The sequence below is a fragment of the Pieris napi genome, chromosome 14 (genome assembly GCF_905475465.1).
Source record: "Pieris napi chromosome 14, ilPieNapi1.2, whole genome shotgun sequence".
NCBI lineage: Eukaryota > Metazoa > Arthropoda > Insecta > Lepidoptera > Pieridae > Pieris > Pieris napi.
Window position 1 is genome coordinate 9,557,710 of NC_062247.1, and position 14,148 is coordinate 9,571,857.

Genomic DNA, 14,148 nt, shown 5'->3' on the forward strand with positions numbered 1-14,148 from the left:
TATATTACGTACTTAACCAAGCTTAAAGAAACACAAGTTACCCTTAAAAACTATTTTTGTCTCTCTTACATTATTTTTCTATAATATATTTATTTAGATATCCATACTTTTATAAGGTTAGAGAATATACTTAAAGGCCCATACAGCATCGTATACTCTACATAAACAGTCTGTGACATACTTAGAACAATGACAATTGTCAACTGTCAAAACCAGACTTGATCTATGGCCGCTATATTGACGTTAGATGTACATATATAGGAAAGCCGTTCGTGAACTATTTATTTGTAGATATTCATTATCTTAATTATACCAGTACTTATTGTGCTTATGTATTTTCGGTAAGAAATTCTTGCTTAAGATAGATTGTCAAGTAACGAACACATCTGGCCTTTTATTAACATTAACTCTGCTCTCTCTGAATATTTCATACATCCGTATACTAAAATCTATTTACATTTTTGGTTCGCATGTCTTATACGATATAGAACACTGTCATGTTCATGAAGAGAATAGATAAGAAATTTTTAATCTGTGTCTGCCTAAGGCCGCGAAAATACAGAATTTTATAAACAACATTATCTAATGGATTATACCTTACCTTACGACCTAGTTCCTTATATTATACCTGGAACATTTCAGATAAATATGCATTATTATTTTTTTCTTCTGTTATTGCAAAGACACAATAACCGCTGTCAAATTGGTCTGACATCTCATACAAAAATCCCGTGAAAACAAAATCTAAATTTGAATTGCCATTTTAGAACCGTGTTCACATAATTACAAATTGTAAAACATATACAAATTGTTATTTTTAATTCTGTACTGGCTTAAAAAAATCAAATGAAACATTCATAATTTCAAGAATCCGCCAAAATGCTTTTCTAGCCAAGATGGCGGCGCACCATGCTTTGAACATAAAAACAAACGTCAAGTTTTTCGTGCTACGATTATTAATTTAAACAAATACACATAATACGAATAACGAAATTAAATTCGCTTTAGTCGCTTCGACTTATCTGTGACTTTTTGTGTCACCTAACTGACGTATTAAAATCAATTTTTTTAATTATATTTTTTATATAAATTAATGAGTATTTAGACATGTTTGCTTTTTTAAGCCACGTTTTACACTGATTACTGTCAATAACACTTAATTTACAATTTTATAATATTTTTTACTCTCAAAAAGCCTATTTTGGTCATCAATTCGCTCTTAGATAAAGTTCATTTTAGGCCGTTGGGTTTGGGGTTTTTTGATACAAGCGTTTTTCTTGTAATACATTTACGCGTTTTCTACTTGACAATCTGTATCAACAGTAAGAATGAATTAACGAAACATTCAAATTATCAACGCCCATTTCGTAAACACTTCGTCTCTTTCTGTCAAATGGTATTTACGCTGTGATGAAAAAAGACAGGTTTTCATTGCTCGATATATAACCACGAATGAGGTTTACAAATGCCCATTTACTTAATCTAGTTAATTTCTTATTTATGAGAATGCTAAACCAGTGTTATTCATACATCCTCGAAACATTTTCATGATAAAAGTCCTTATTGGAATGCATTCAATTTTACCATGAAATAATAAGTTTATTCACGTATAGAAAAACATATTATAAGTCTATTGCTGTCTATTGGATAGTTTTTTAATTAGACAAAACATTATTTTAGTATGTTTTCGAATGAGTCCGTTGTTCAGTTATTATATTAAATTCTTTAAATACGGTTGGCCCTGTGTACATTAACAGCGCTTGAATATTGTAAAGGTACTTTAAAGCGTAGTTCAACATTTAGTTTTTATCGCAAGCTATGTATTCCAAAAGTGTGTGTAAAGAAACAATAAATTACAAGAAAATCATTTTTTCTAGATAACAAGAAACTTTTGGAGTACAAGTCTAGATTTTGTTTTATATCATACAAATACTACTTCTGTAGCGGAACTTAAAATGAATTGTATTTAACTATTGCGTAGTATAATGCACGTACATAGAAATTGTTAGTTTAGCAAATTCAGTTCCCCATAACAGTATTTTGCAGTTTCATACCAAAATTCAGCAATGCAGTTAATTTAGTATTATTTAAGGCTATGCTTCATTCCTAATGATCTAGTACTTAGTTTTTAGTCAAAGTAAGAATTGTTTTCGATGTGTGATTTATTGAAGGATAGTGCAATTCATAAAATGTATTTTCGATAACCTGCTGGCTTGTCAACTGATTTACGTTTTCATAGAAATTTCTTTAACAAAAGAATATATTTGTCTCTTTCTGTCATATAGAGACTTAGATCAGAGGAGTGAGGATGTAAAACAAAAGACGAAAGACGAACCCTTGCGTTCGATTGTGATTGGTCAAACGGACCGTGACGCGTATTAGTCTAGGGATGTTGTTGACCAATCAGATCAAAGAGAACGTGTTTCGTCTTTTTTTTTTCTTTTTTTTGGCCTAAAGGTCTAGATACCAGGCCATAAATTGAAAAAAAAAATGTTTAGTCTTTTGTCCAATGCATTAGTTAAAGGAAAATCACGATACAGTGAAATTAAGACTTGTAGCAATCCTTAGCCAATTTTATTTATAAGTCGTGTTTTATTTTGTATTGTGTAACCCAGTTGATTTTGAATACTACCTTACTTTTAAAGGAAAAACTAGTGTCCAACTTGTCTAAAGTGTAATTTTTTACTCGAAACTGCAGAAAAAATTAATACTTAAACGTTTAAAAAATCTAAAAAAGACAATTTGTAATCATTAACTTTTCTAAAATTAATTGTAAATTATGAACGGATACCGTGCCACAATTAATCACACATTTTTGCAACTTGAATATTATACTTACAATGTACCTTTCAAGTAGTTGAACACTAAGTTATACTTAACAAAGTCCAAAGGTCAATCAGTTGACAATGCTAAGTCAAGCATAGAATTTGTCACGTCTATCGAAACTTGGATACGTGTTTTATAAATGTATTACACGATTGTGGTCCTAATTCTTGTTGTATTTCTCGAATATTGGGAACTTGTTGACTGTTTTTTATTTAATGTAGTCGAATATGAATTGACTGTAAACACTTGATGTGACCAAATGTATTGAATAAAAGTCGTTATAGCAAATTGAAGTTTTATTTTCTACAGAATTAAAACACGTATAAATGATACGAAAAACTTATGGTCTAAGATCCGGCTGCAGGATTAGTGCGCTCATCGGTTATGAATGTATAAATATATCGAAATCATACCTGTTTACACCTGGCGACGAAGAAGTGCGGCCTGGTGGGCAACAGCACCCGTGATTTTTTAAAATCTTAATGTAAATTGCCGTGACGTAGACGATATTTTATGTAAATAACAAGTGAACGAAATGTTTTCCCAAAAATCAATTCAAAATAATTTCATTAAAAATACTAGCGGCCAAATTTTGATAGATAGTAATCTACTAATTATACATATACATAAAAATTTGGTTTTTAGTAAATAACCGTTGAGGGCACGAATCCTGCAGCCGGATCGCGTACTATTAGATGGTTTGGTTAGAACGGGTTAATGAGAAGCGGTTAACAGGTAGAATAGAAGGCAACCGTGGATGGTGAAATCGGGTTGGGTAGACCTGGACGAAATCCAGGAGGTGCGTGCGTGAATTTCATGAAAGCGGATCAAGCGAGATAGGTAAGTCATGACCGTAGAAAGTGTAGATCCGTTGTCTCTGTCTACCCGTTCGGGGAAAAAGGCGTGATGATAAAAATAATATCCTGCTAAAATACAGAGGCTGGTACATCTAAGTAAACATGCTGTATTTAGATATTTTTGAGTATTCGGGAAATAGTCAATTTATGTAATTTAGTACATTACACGAAAGTTTTTGGCTTTGATTCTATTACCTGTATTATCAGTGTGGTGCAATTAGTGCAAGAAAGGCATATTTAGAGATATATTTTATGTGTATATTTATCTATTTCTTATAGTAGTTTAAGTAACAATTATTCTTATTTTTTTATTTACTATATACTTTACACACAAATCTTCCAAGACTTCTTTACTTACACTGTTAATTTTTACTATTATTATGTTTTATACTCTTCTTATTTTCTTTTTTGCGTCTGAGGCGCAAAATAACTGTTGTGATCTCTGGCAGAATCACCAGCGCTGTAGAACACGTCTGCTCCACAGCATAATGCTGAGCCAGGGCCAGGTACTACCACAGCACGCACACATTACACGCTTAAATTGAACCTTATTCCTTTTTTTCTTTCCATAATTTTTTTTTTATTATTATTACTATTCTGTGTCTAATGTGCACCGTTAATTACGAGCTAAATGTTGGTTAATTTTTGTGTATAACTAAAAAAATATTGTTTATAGGAAATACTAAATACATTATTATAGTATATGTGTTTCAAACATATTGCAAATCTCTGTCTAAACAGTAATTGGGTGTACTTACTAGGTTAGACGTTTCCAATAAAACAAGTTTCGTAAAATTTGTTCGGTGTTCCTAAATTACATTTCTAAATGAGATATTTCAATGTAATTAAAGTATGTAAATCTCTTCTCAAAAATACTTAAAGCAAAATAAATATATTAGTTGTTTACAAACATAGTTACAATCTGCGCCTACAAATCACTACTACAAAATAAATCGCGCTGACAAATTTATTGCGAACGCTAAGTTTATTAGCTTCTCGACGTTCCCCAATGGGACCATCAGTCACTGGTCAGACTGGTCTAAGTCGGAAGAGAACAACATCCTCCACACAATATAAATCTATGGTAAGTATTCTGTGTATCCCGGTGGAGGTGAATACCGCGGGAGCTTGATGCTACTCACCTGTACCTTCAAAGGCTTTGATGTTTGAATTGGAGGTGGTTGTTTCCACCTACAAGGAAGAACTTAAGTAACAACATATAATACGATGCAGATAAGTAAGGGGGCGTCCATAAATTGCGTGAGGTGTTTTTTTAAATTTTCTGTACCTCCCTCCCCCCCTGGTGAGATGTCGTGAGATTTTATTCAACCCCCTCCCCCATCCCCCAATCTCACGTGAGATTTTTCAAAATGTGGGTTGCTTTCGTAAACGCGTTGGATTAGTATTGTAAAAAGAAAAAAATTTGCTTCGTGCTTTTATTTACGACTAAAACAAAATAAGTGAAATGTTGAGCGTTTAGGTATGGAGTTAGCGGGAAGTTGCAGAGATGGCCTTTATGGTCAACCGTTTTCCTAATTTTTATTTTTCAATCAGAAAAAAAATTGCGTGATATTTGCCGAGACCCCCTCCCCCCCTTTAACACCTCACGTAATTTATGGACGGCCCCTAAGTAAAGGGATTTAGATTATGTATGTATGTATGTTATATTCGTGGGGAAACAATTTATAATAATTGTTTTAATGGGATGATTAAATACAATAAGAACATAATATATACATCAGTGGCGCTACAACCTCTTTAGGTCTTAACCTCAGATTTCTGAATCTGTTTCATGATCATTTTTTAATCGAATAGGAAAGTGATCAACCTCGTGCCTGACACACGCCGTCGACTTTATGGGTCATGTCGGTTTCCTCACGATGTTTTCCTTCACCGTTCGAGCAAATGTTAATTGCACACAGAAGTCCATAGGTGCACAGCAGGGTATCGAACCTACGACCTCAGGTATGATAGTCGCACGCTGAATTTACTAGGCCAACACTGCTGTAAAGAACATAATAAATTTGATAAATACAAATGATTTAATTCTTTTAAAATAACTTCGTAGATTACATACCACGGCACTAGGCTGAGATCATGGGGCGGTTTGGGCTTAGCGAGCCGAGTCGCACGTTCTTCGCGTAATGTGTCAGCGTCGCGAACGAGCGCACAGCACGCGCGTAGTGTGAAGTAGTAGATTAACTCTACGCCAGATAGAAGCGAGAACCCAAGGAATAAACCAGCTATACCACCGAACGATACTAAAATAAATTCATGTTTTAGAGGTATTTCACTTGATTATTTACACTTCGTTAGATTTATAGAAAAACTAGCTGACCGGGCAAACGTCATTTTGCCATGTATATCATTTATAACAAAAAAATAGGGGTTGATCGTAGAGGGGTGAAAATTAGGGGTTGTATGTATTTTTTAATGCTGTATCATACAAAAATAAAAATTGAAAAATTTATCTAAAAATTCGTTTAGGAACTCCGCCATTAAGTTGTGGAATAGCCTAAGGAATCCGTGCGATTAGCTTTTTATATTTTAGTTTATTTTATTATTTTTTTGTATTATTTTAGATTAAGGTCAGTGAAACAATTTTTTTTTTATAAGAATTGGTTATACACTTTACCCATCATGTATCTTTTTAAGTTTTTTTCGTACTAGCGTTGTCTGGACGAGATCGCTTGTTAGAGATCTTTCTGCTTATGCTCTGTACAAATTATTTTTTCCAGAAATCAAAGAAGAAGCGTATAGAATAATTTGTGTGTAACTTTTTTCTTAAAATATTATACAATTTTCTAAAAGGAAATTGTTTATACAAACCTTTTCAGCATAGTCTAAGTAATACGTACCTAGTAAATCGACCCAACCGAACAGCACTTCTCGCTTATATCGCACCATGGGCCAAGATACAAATTCAGTTTCTAACGAATTTGTTGTGGCACTGCAAATAAAATAAATCAGTGGCACTACAACTTCTTTAGGTCTTGGCCTCAGATTTCTGAATCTGTTTCACGTAGGTGATCAGCCTCCAGTGCCTGACACACGCCGTCGCCTTTTTGGGTCTAAGACATGTCGGTTTCCTCACGATGTTTTCCTTCACCGTTCGAGCAATTGTTAAATGCGCACACAGAAAGAAACTCCATTGGTGCACAGCTGGGGATCGAACCTACGTCCTCGGGTATGAGAGTCGCACGCTGAAACTACTAGGGCAACGCTGCTCTTGGCACTGCAAATAGACTTACCTTTTATGTTTTTAACACTACTACATATGAGCATATGAGCCACAATTTTTAAACTATAAATAAATAAACCAAAACTACTGCATTTGCTCAATATACTCAATTTTTAATTAAAAAAAGTATAAGTCGATAAAAATCAAACTACCTTCGTTTCTTTACAGTAATTACCTCTATTGCATATATGTTTTTTTATATTTATACTTATTTGATTTTAATTGTTCTGAATACTGCAGTAATAATGTATATTGTATAGTTTATGTGTTTATTAGTTTTATGCACATATGCATTACAATGTGTAAGATTTGGGAACCCTTTTAAGTAAAAAATACCCGTGTCAGGGTTGCCAGCCCTTCCATAACAAACTTAAGTATAAATTCCTTAAAATAATTATAATACATTCTTGGATTATTTGGCTATTTAATTAGTACATGACGTGAAAATTTAGTAATAATTGCAATTACAATATCTTACTCAGTCGCTGTAAGTTTCTCCACTTCATAGACAGTGTGAGTGCACCCGAGTTCACAATTGCATCGTGTTACATCGGTAATCGTTGTCGCGTGTTCTGCTATGCATTCCAATTCTCTAATAGTACAGTAGCGATAACCTTCTGTAAGAGCGAAAAGGTTAGCATTTGAATTTCATATTATAATCGAACAAAGGTTAGAATATTTAATCTCGCAAACTATGGTTCGACGTAGTATTAAAATTATAGCAAAATGGTTAAAATAAGATTTAATTTTTGGAGCTGATATATGATTCTACATTTCTTCGATAAAATATACTTAATTTGTGTACGCAAAATATTAATGACAAAAATGAAAAAAACAATTTATAGAGTGAAAAAATTGAAAGAAGATAATTGAATTATTTGAAAACTTTCGAATGGCAACACAGAATGTCATTGAATTTCTTAGGTTAGTATGATTTATTGTCTTGATACTTCATGGCTCATGCAATTACTAATTTTTATTTCTATTATATATTTTTTCCGAAACTTTGTTTTATTTGATAGTATATTTCGTTTCTTTCGCAGGATTTGATTATGCCGAATAAAGTAAAAGACTAAATACGTATAGTATTTAACTTCATAGAAATACAGTTACTATCATTGTAAAACATGATAAAATAAAATCAAGTATCAAGTAAGTTTAATCCTCAAAATATATCAAACTTTTAGGTACTATTTTTTTTTCATTTGCCGCGCTTTTTCGTTATCTTCTTTCATTAACCAGACTCTATTTTAACATAGGACTCCAGTTACTGAAGTCAGTCAAATTGTGTTACAAAAGCAAGCCACGGTTGAACCTAATTCTTTTAATAACGCAGAATTCCGTGAAAAAAGTGTGTTTAAGAAAATTATAATATACTCCTTATATTGTCATTTTCTTTATTATATATATTGGGAATTAAAAAAAACTCAAAAAGGAATTAATTTCAACGTAAAAAACATGAACTTACGCGCGAACTAATCTTTTATAATCTATGGGATTAATGTGTAATCTGTGGAGTCTGTAAAATGCCATCTACCGGCGTTCAAGTATACTAAATCGTTAACTTACTGATAGGCGGGTAAAAATGGGGAACACAATTGCATAATGATCGACTCCTTTGCATCCTGCATTGGCGCATACAAGCAGTATATGTATATATATTTGACGTTTCCAATTTCTGTTCATCAGCAAAAATACAACGCCGCTGACGAATCGAAAGCTGCCGCGCGTCTTCCGTTGTGTATGTATGTTTGACGGAAAACGAAACTTTTTCAACTCGTCTGTCCCAGGAATGTTGGATTGTCTGTTCCAAGCCCGCCATTTCTTCGGTTGAATGTATGTATACCTGTACGGTGTTTATTGTTTAGTAACATAATAAAACTGGAGAGTATCGGAACTTGTCTATGAAATTCCTGCTCACCAGCGTCTGTATGACATGGCAACATATAAAGTTTATTATTATTACTATCGTTTCTTTTACTGTTTGAACGCTGTCAGGAATTTTTTATTTATTTATTTATTAAAATAGGCTACCATTACAGATAACTCCAATGCGGTAGAAAAAAATAACACAATATTAAACAGTAGGTAATTGATTAAAATATTTATTTGGTATTTACAAAATATTAACTATTTCTTACAGTGGCCAAGTGGCTTCATCGTGCGACTCTCTTCCCTGAGGTCGTAGGTTCGATACCCAGCTGTGCACCAATGGACTTTCTTTCTATGTGCGCATTTAACATTCGCTCTAACGGTGAAGAAAAACATCGTTAGGCTTGCCTTAGATCCAAAAATTCGACGGCGTGTGTCAGGCACAGAAGGCTGAACACCTACTTGCGTCGTCAAATGATCATGAAACAGATACAGAAGTCTGAGGCCGAGACCTAAAAAGGGTATCGCGCCACTGATTTATTTCTTTCTTATTATAACTTACATCAATTATTGTATCGTTGCGAAATGAATTAAACAAAAATGACCATTTAGCGTCCGTTTCGTGGATGAAAGCTTCCGTGAATTGTTCGGATTGCGCTTGCCTGCAAAGAAATTACTAATTAACCCTTTTATCTCCATTGTACGGGATCTTGCTACGAATCTAGTAATTTTTAAGCATTGACGGTAAATATTTTTACATATTTTAATTAAAAAGTATTTTTAAGCTATTGCATAGATTTTATCGCGGGCTTTGAGCGCGGCGACCGAATCAAGAAAACTACGTAACGAAAATAAAAACCTAACACACGATGACGTAATATAGGCGAGTGCGTTGCCGACCTTTTAAGAATTGGTGCGCTATTTTGTGTATAGCCATAACGCAAAAAACGCAATAGCTAACCAGCCAAATAAACAAAAGATCATCCAGGGCCCAACAGCATTGTCTCTGAGTCACAAACACTGCCAAATTTAGCTACCATTTCGACTTTTTAGGCATTTTGTTACGACAGGAACAAGACAGTAAAAACTAAACCTTTTGTAGTATCTCGGACACACGAACATTATAGAACACTAAGACTGTTCATGAACATTCTTGTAGTTTAAGATGAAGTGTGTTAGAACACCTATGTATCGTAGAAATTTAATTCAGCATAATAAAAAATAAATTATTGTAAAGGCTAGATTGTAATGTATATAAGGTCGCTCTGCCTTTTGTTGACTTTATAATTAAAAGAAAAAACTTATCATCTAGTGAGAAAATAATGACTTATCACAGTTAATTTATTAAATAGCTTACCATGGCCAGGCTTTTTCAGCGTGTTTCGAATTAAACGCGTAACAGAAGCCCATTTCAGTGAAGACAGGCGCCACTAATTCACAACATTCCTCCGAGTCGCCTTTCCATTCACAGTCGTAGAAAATATTTTCACAGTGTCGCACAATCTACAAGTATCCATACTATGTTTAGTTTACAAAGCGGTTTTAAGGCACTTATTGTGATAGATTGGTCTGGTTAAATTATACTAGAACTTGGATTACATTCTAAGCATACGACAGAACATTTGAACATGAGCTTACTTTGATGTTCCTTATTTATCTTTTTCAAGACCATAAAAGCCTACTAAGCTTACCGCGTAACCTCAATAGTGATTTTCATAAACTCCATTGGTGAAGTGAAAACTTCTTTAGCGGCGTTGTACACTTTTTTTGGAATGGGTAAAAAATTTTAAGCTCGCGTCAGGACACGTGACCTGATCGAAAATTCGTAAGACGGATGGAGAGTAGACAGCTGGCGCGACGTATTTAATGTAATATAAATTATCATGTTTGTGTACGAAGCGCAATAAATAAATATTGTATTCTACCACATAAATGATAGTACTTTTATACTAATAATTAAAGCAATTCGTGCAAAATTATTCCCTAACCATTCGAAAATATCAAACATGCAAAACGTTAATATTCAAGTTTTCACTTCTGCCGGCAGTCCCGGAGTGCAACCCGTCGTTTTTATTTAAAAACTAGCTGACCGGGAAAACGTCGTTTTGCCATGTATATCATTTATAATAAAAAAATAGGGGTTGATCGTAGAGGGGTGAAAGTTAGGAGTTGTATGTATTTTTTAATGTTGTATCATAAAAAAATAGAAATTAAAAATTTTGTCTAAAAAATAAAAATAACAATTTAGGGGAGGACTACCCCTAACATTTAGAGGGATGAAAAATAGATGTTGGCCGATTCTCATAGATACCGGATAAGCACAAAAAATTTCATCAAAATCGGTCAAGCCGTTTCGGAGGAGTATGGCAACGAAAACTGTGACACGAGAATTTTATATATTAGATTGGCTAACATTGGCTCTATCAAAAATCACTAAGGTAACAAAACGCGCTGATGGAGCGTACTCGGCTTACTGAAACTAGCTTACTAACAAGAAAAATACCTTCCAAAAGATATTCAAAGATTAAACACTGCAACAATGCACTGCGTACCAATCCAAAACGGTGAACAGTGAGCTTTAAATATAATATAAAATACATACGTTAAACACAGCATCTTTTGGATCTAATGTGTTTACAGATTCATCCTTTGTGAATTCTAAAGCTCTAGTCGCTATGGACCGATAGCTGAGAGTCGAAAGCCATCGCAAAAACTCTTCGGCGTTTGGAGGCGTTTCTGATCCCCATGTTCTAATGAAATATGTATTTGTTTAATACTTTTACATATTTATAAAAATTATAAAATTAGAAATGCATGTTTAAGATTTGGTGATTTATAAATGTCTATTTCGCAATGTTTTGATGTTTGAATCTTTTTTTTGTTTTGTGTCTAATTGCGGAAACTGAGTCCACCAACCCTAACCCTAACCTAACCCTATGTTCAAGTTTGATAGCGCTTAACACGTTAATTAAATTTTAACTCATATTTTAATTTGTTTACTGATAATATTTTAGTACTTCATTAAAAAAATCGTCTACATTGAAATACACCTACATACGCCATATGTTAATAATTTAATCGTGTAAAAAATATTTTTCTAGTTTGACCTAAGATTTTACTTCATAAACCTTTTATAGGCGTATTTTTTTCTATATATTGTGGAAAATATTTCGTTAAAAAACATACTTCGAAACTGTGAACATATTTTGTCTGTAAGTACTTACTTTTCTATGTATTCTTGTAATAATTCATCATCAACGGCATTCCTATCACATATAGTGACGGCTGGAAATGGTACATCCCAATTATGAAAATCTGTGTCCAGACCTACAGAAACATAACACAAACATACTGCTAAATCTATTTAAACATATTTAATTAACATACATATTAATTTTTACCTGTAATTGTTGGATTTGTTTGAAATTTCTCCCATAAACTAACGATTATAATGCACGTTGCTATTGCTCCTATTGCAGTGAAACTAAACCACATAAATCTGTAAATTCGTCCGAATTATAAACGAGTTATAAGCAAAATCATTAGTAGCTTATATTAGGGGCCGTGCAATTTCCCCCCCCCCCCCCCTCCTCTTGTCAGCAAAAGTAAGCAAAACTCTCAAAAATAATAGTACATAAACGTAGTAATTTGTTGTAGGAATCCTCGAAAACGTATTTTGTTTTCAAGCATAGAACATATTATGTGGGTTGTCATCACCAAATAAGAAAATCAAAGGCCTTTGATTTTCTTATTTCCCTCCTATAGTGCTTACGTAATACTAAAACGGCCCCATAAATCCTTATTTAGACACTTTTCCATTCATATACATTACACATGCAAAGATTGAATACACGGACCAATGGATGGATACTGTACAAGCGCGGCAGGCCGTCCTGGTATCAAAAATCACAGCTACCCAAAGGTTTGTGCGTCTATGTATATACCTACCTACCTATATATGTACCTACTTTTCACAAAATGGCCGCTCCTTCTCCGCAATGTAACGAACACCATGCAAAGTTGAATTTTCAAAAAACTCAGTTGTCTGATGACGTAAACTCGTTCCCAATAATGAACAAATATTCTCATTTTTTTCCGGAAACCAGGTTTTTCGTTTCCTTAGCGCGTTGGACGGATGAATTTTCATTTCGATAATTTTTATGTCCTATTGTTACGAATTATTATTGTAAATGGCGTGGCATAAGTTACAGTGTCGCATGCTTTTATAAATCACGCAACCTGATAGTATCAGTTGTATTGACTTGCTCAATGAATAATAATTTACTCATTTGGTTATTTAGTTCCATTGTTGATTGCAACAATTCGTTTCCTAATGACGATAGTTAAGGACCTATCTGGTCGCCAAACTCTATTTATTTATTTATTTATTTAAAGTCAAAGTCAAATCATTTATTTCAATTAGACCATCTAAAATGGCACTTTTGAACGTCAAAAAAAATATATAAAGAAGATTCTAGTTTAATTTATAAAAGCTTGCCAACGCTTGGCACATTAATACATTGACAGAAGAAAAATAAAATACAGTTTTTAATGTGTCAAACACTTACTGGCAAACATATCATACAAGAAGTAATAAAATTAATTAATCTAAACAATAATTTTTTTTTAAACAAACACTAAACGAAAATCGCTCTCAAAGTCTGAGGTGAGCAACTATGGATGTCCAGATCCAGCTCGTTTAATAGAATGCTCAATCTGGACATCGGTGAATTTCGGCCAAAACGCGTTCTCCGGAAAGGAGGGATAAACACAACTCTAATAAAGTACATTGTTTCTTTCCATTGTTCGTTATCGTTTCTTGAAGTAAGGAGAATGGAAAAAAATATATGGTGGAGTTAAGTATCCATTTTAAAAGATCGATACACGATTTAAATAACTTCGCTTAATAGAAAAAAATCCAAACAGCCAATTTTTTACACTTTGAATTCATTTTATGATGAAAATGTATATAGAACATGATTTTGTAATTTACACGATATATTTTATCGCAAGCCAATTAATCCATTTCAGAAAAAAATTGATAAAGTTACATTAATTTAATGTTTTACATAGGTAGGTAATTGTTATTACGCCCTAGTGCTCCAGCTCTCCACTGCGCACCGCAGTCCACCCCGAGAGACTGACACAGCAATTCGTGCTGGGATAGGGCTTTAAGACAGATTACAAATATTACCTATAACTACTACTATTCTTAATTTTGTCGAAAAGCAGATGACTGTCAGATTATTTATATTATTATATTATTGAACGGTTTTTCTCGTTATAAGGAGAGAAGATAAAAAAAACAAATTCAACCAATTACCTACAAAAATTAAAACTAATTACACATTT

The 14,148-nt window shown here is 33.3% G+C and overlaps 1 protein-coding gene across 1 annotated transcript; it reads right to left on the reverse strand.

Moving 5' to 3' along the window:
* Positions 1–3,107: 3,107 nt before the first annotated feature.
* LOC125055734 (sodium channel protein Nach-like) lies at positions 3,108–13,119 on the reverse strand. Its single transcript, XM_047658256.1, has 11 exons — positions 12,765–13,119; positions 12,198–12,295; positions 12,021–12,123; positions 11,399–11,546; positions 10,154–10,299; positions 9,359–9,458; positions 8,494–8,770; positions 7,403–7,541; positions 6,542–6,633; positions 5,761–5,944; positions 3,108–4,874 (listed from the first exon to the last, which is right to left on the reverse strand). The coding sequence occupies exons 1-11, from the start codon at positions 12,941–12,943 to the stop codon at positions 4,763–4,765; spliced, it is 1,578 nt and encodes a 525-aa protein (XP_047514212.1). The 5' UTR covers positions 12,944–13,119; the 3' UTR covers positions 3,108–4,762.
* Positions 13,120–14,148: the final 1,029 nt, after the last annotated feature.

Coding starts and splice junctions, on each gene's coding strand:
- LOC125055734 (XM_047658256.1), bottom strand. CDS start 12,943: ATGAAAATTCATCCGTCCAACGCGCTAAGGAAACGAAAAACCTGGTTT. Junction 11,547..12,020: donor TTACAAGAATACATAGAAAA/GTAAGTACTTAC, acceptor ATATTTCATTAG/AACATGGGGATCAGAAACGC. Junction 7,542..8,493: donor CCATTTTTACCCGCCTATCA/GTAAGTTAACGA, acceptor TCGCTCTTACAG/AAGGTTATCGCTACTGTACT.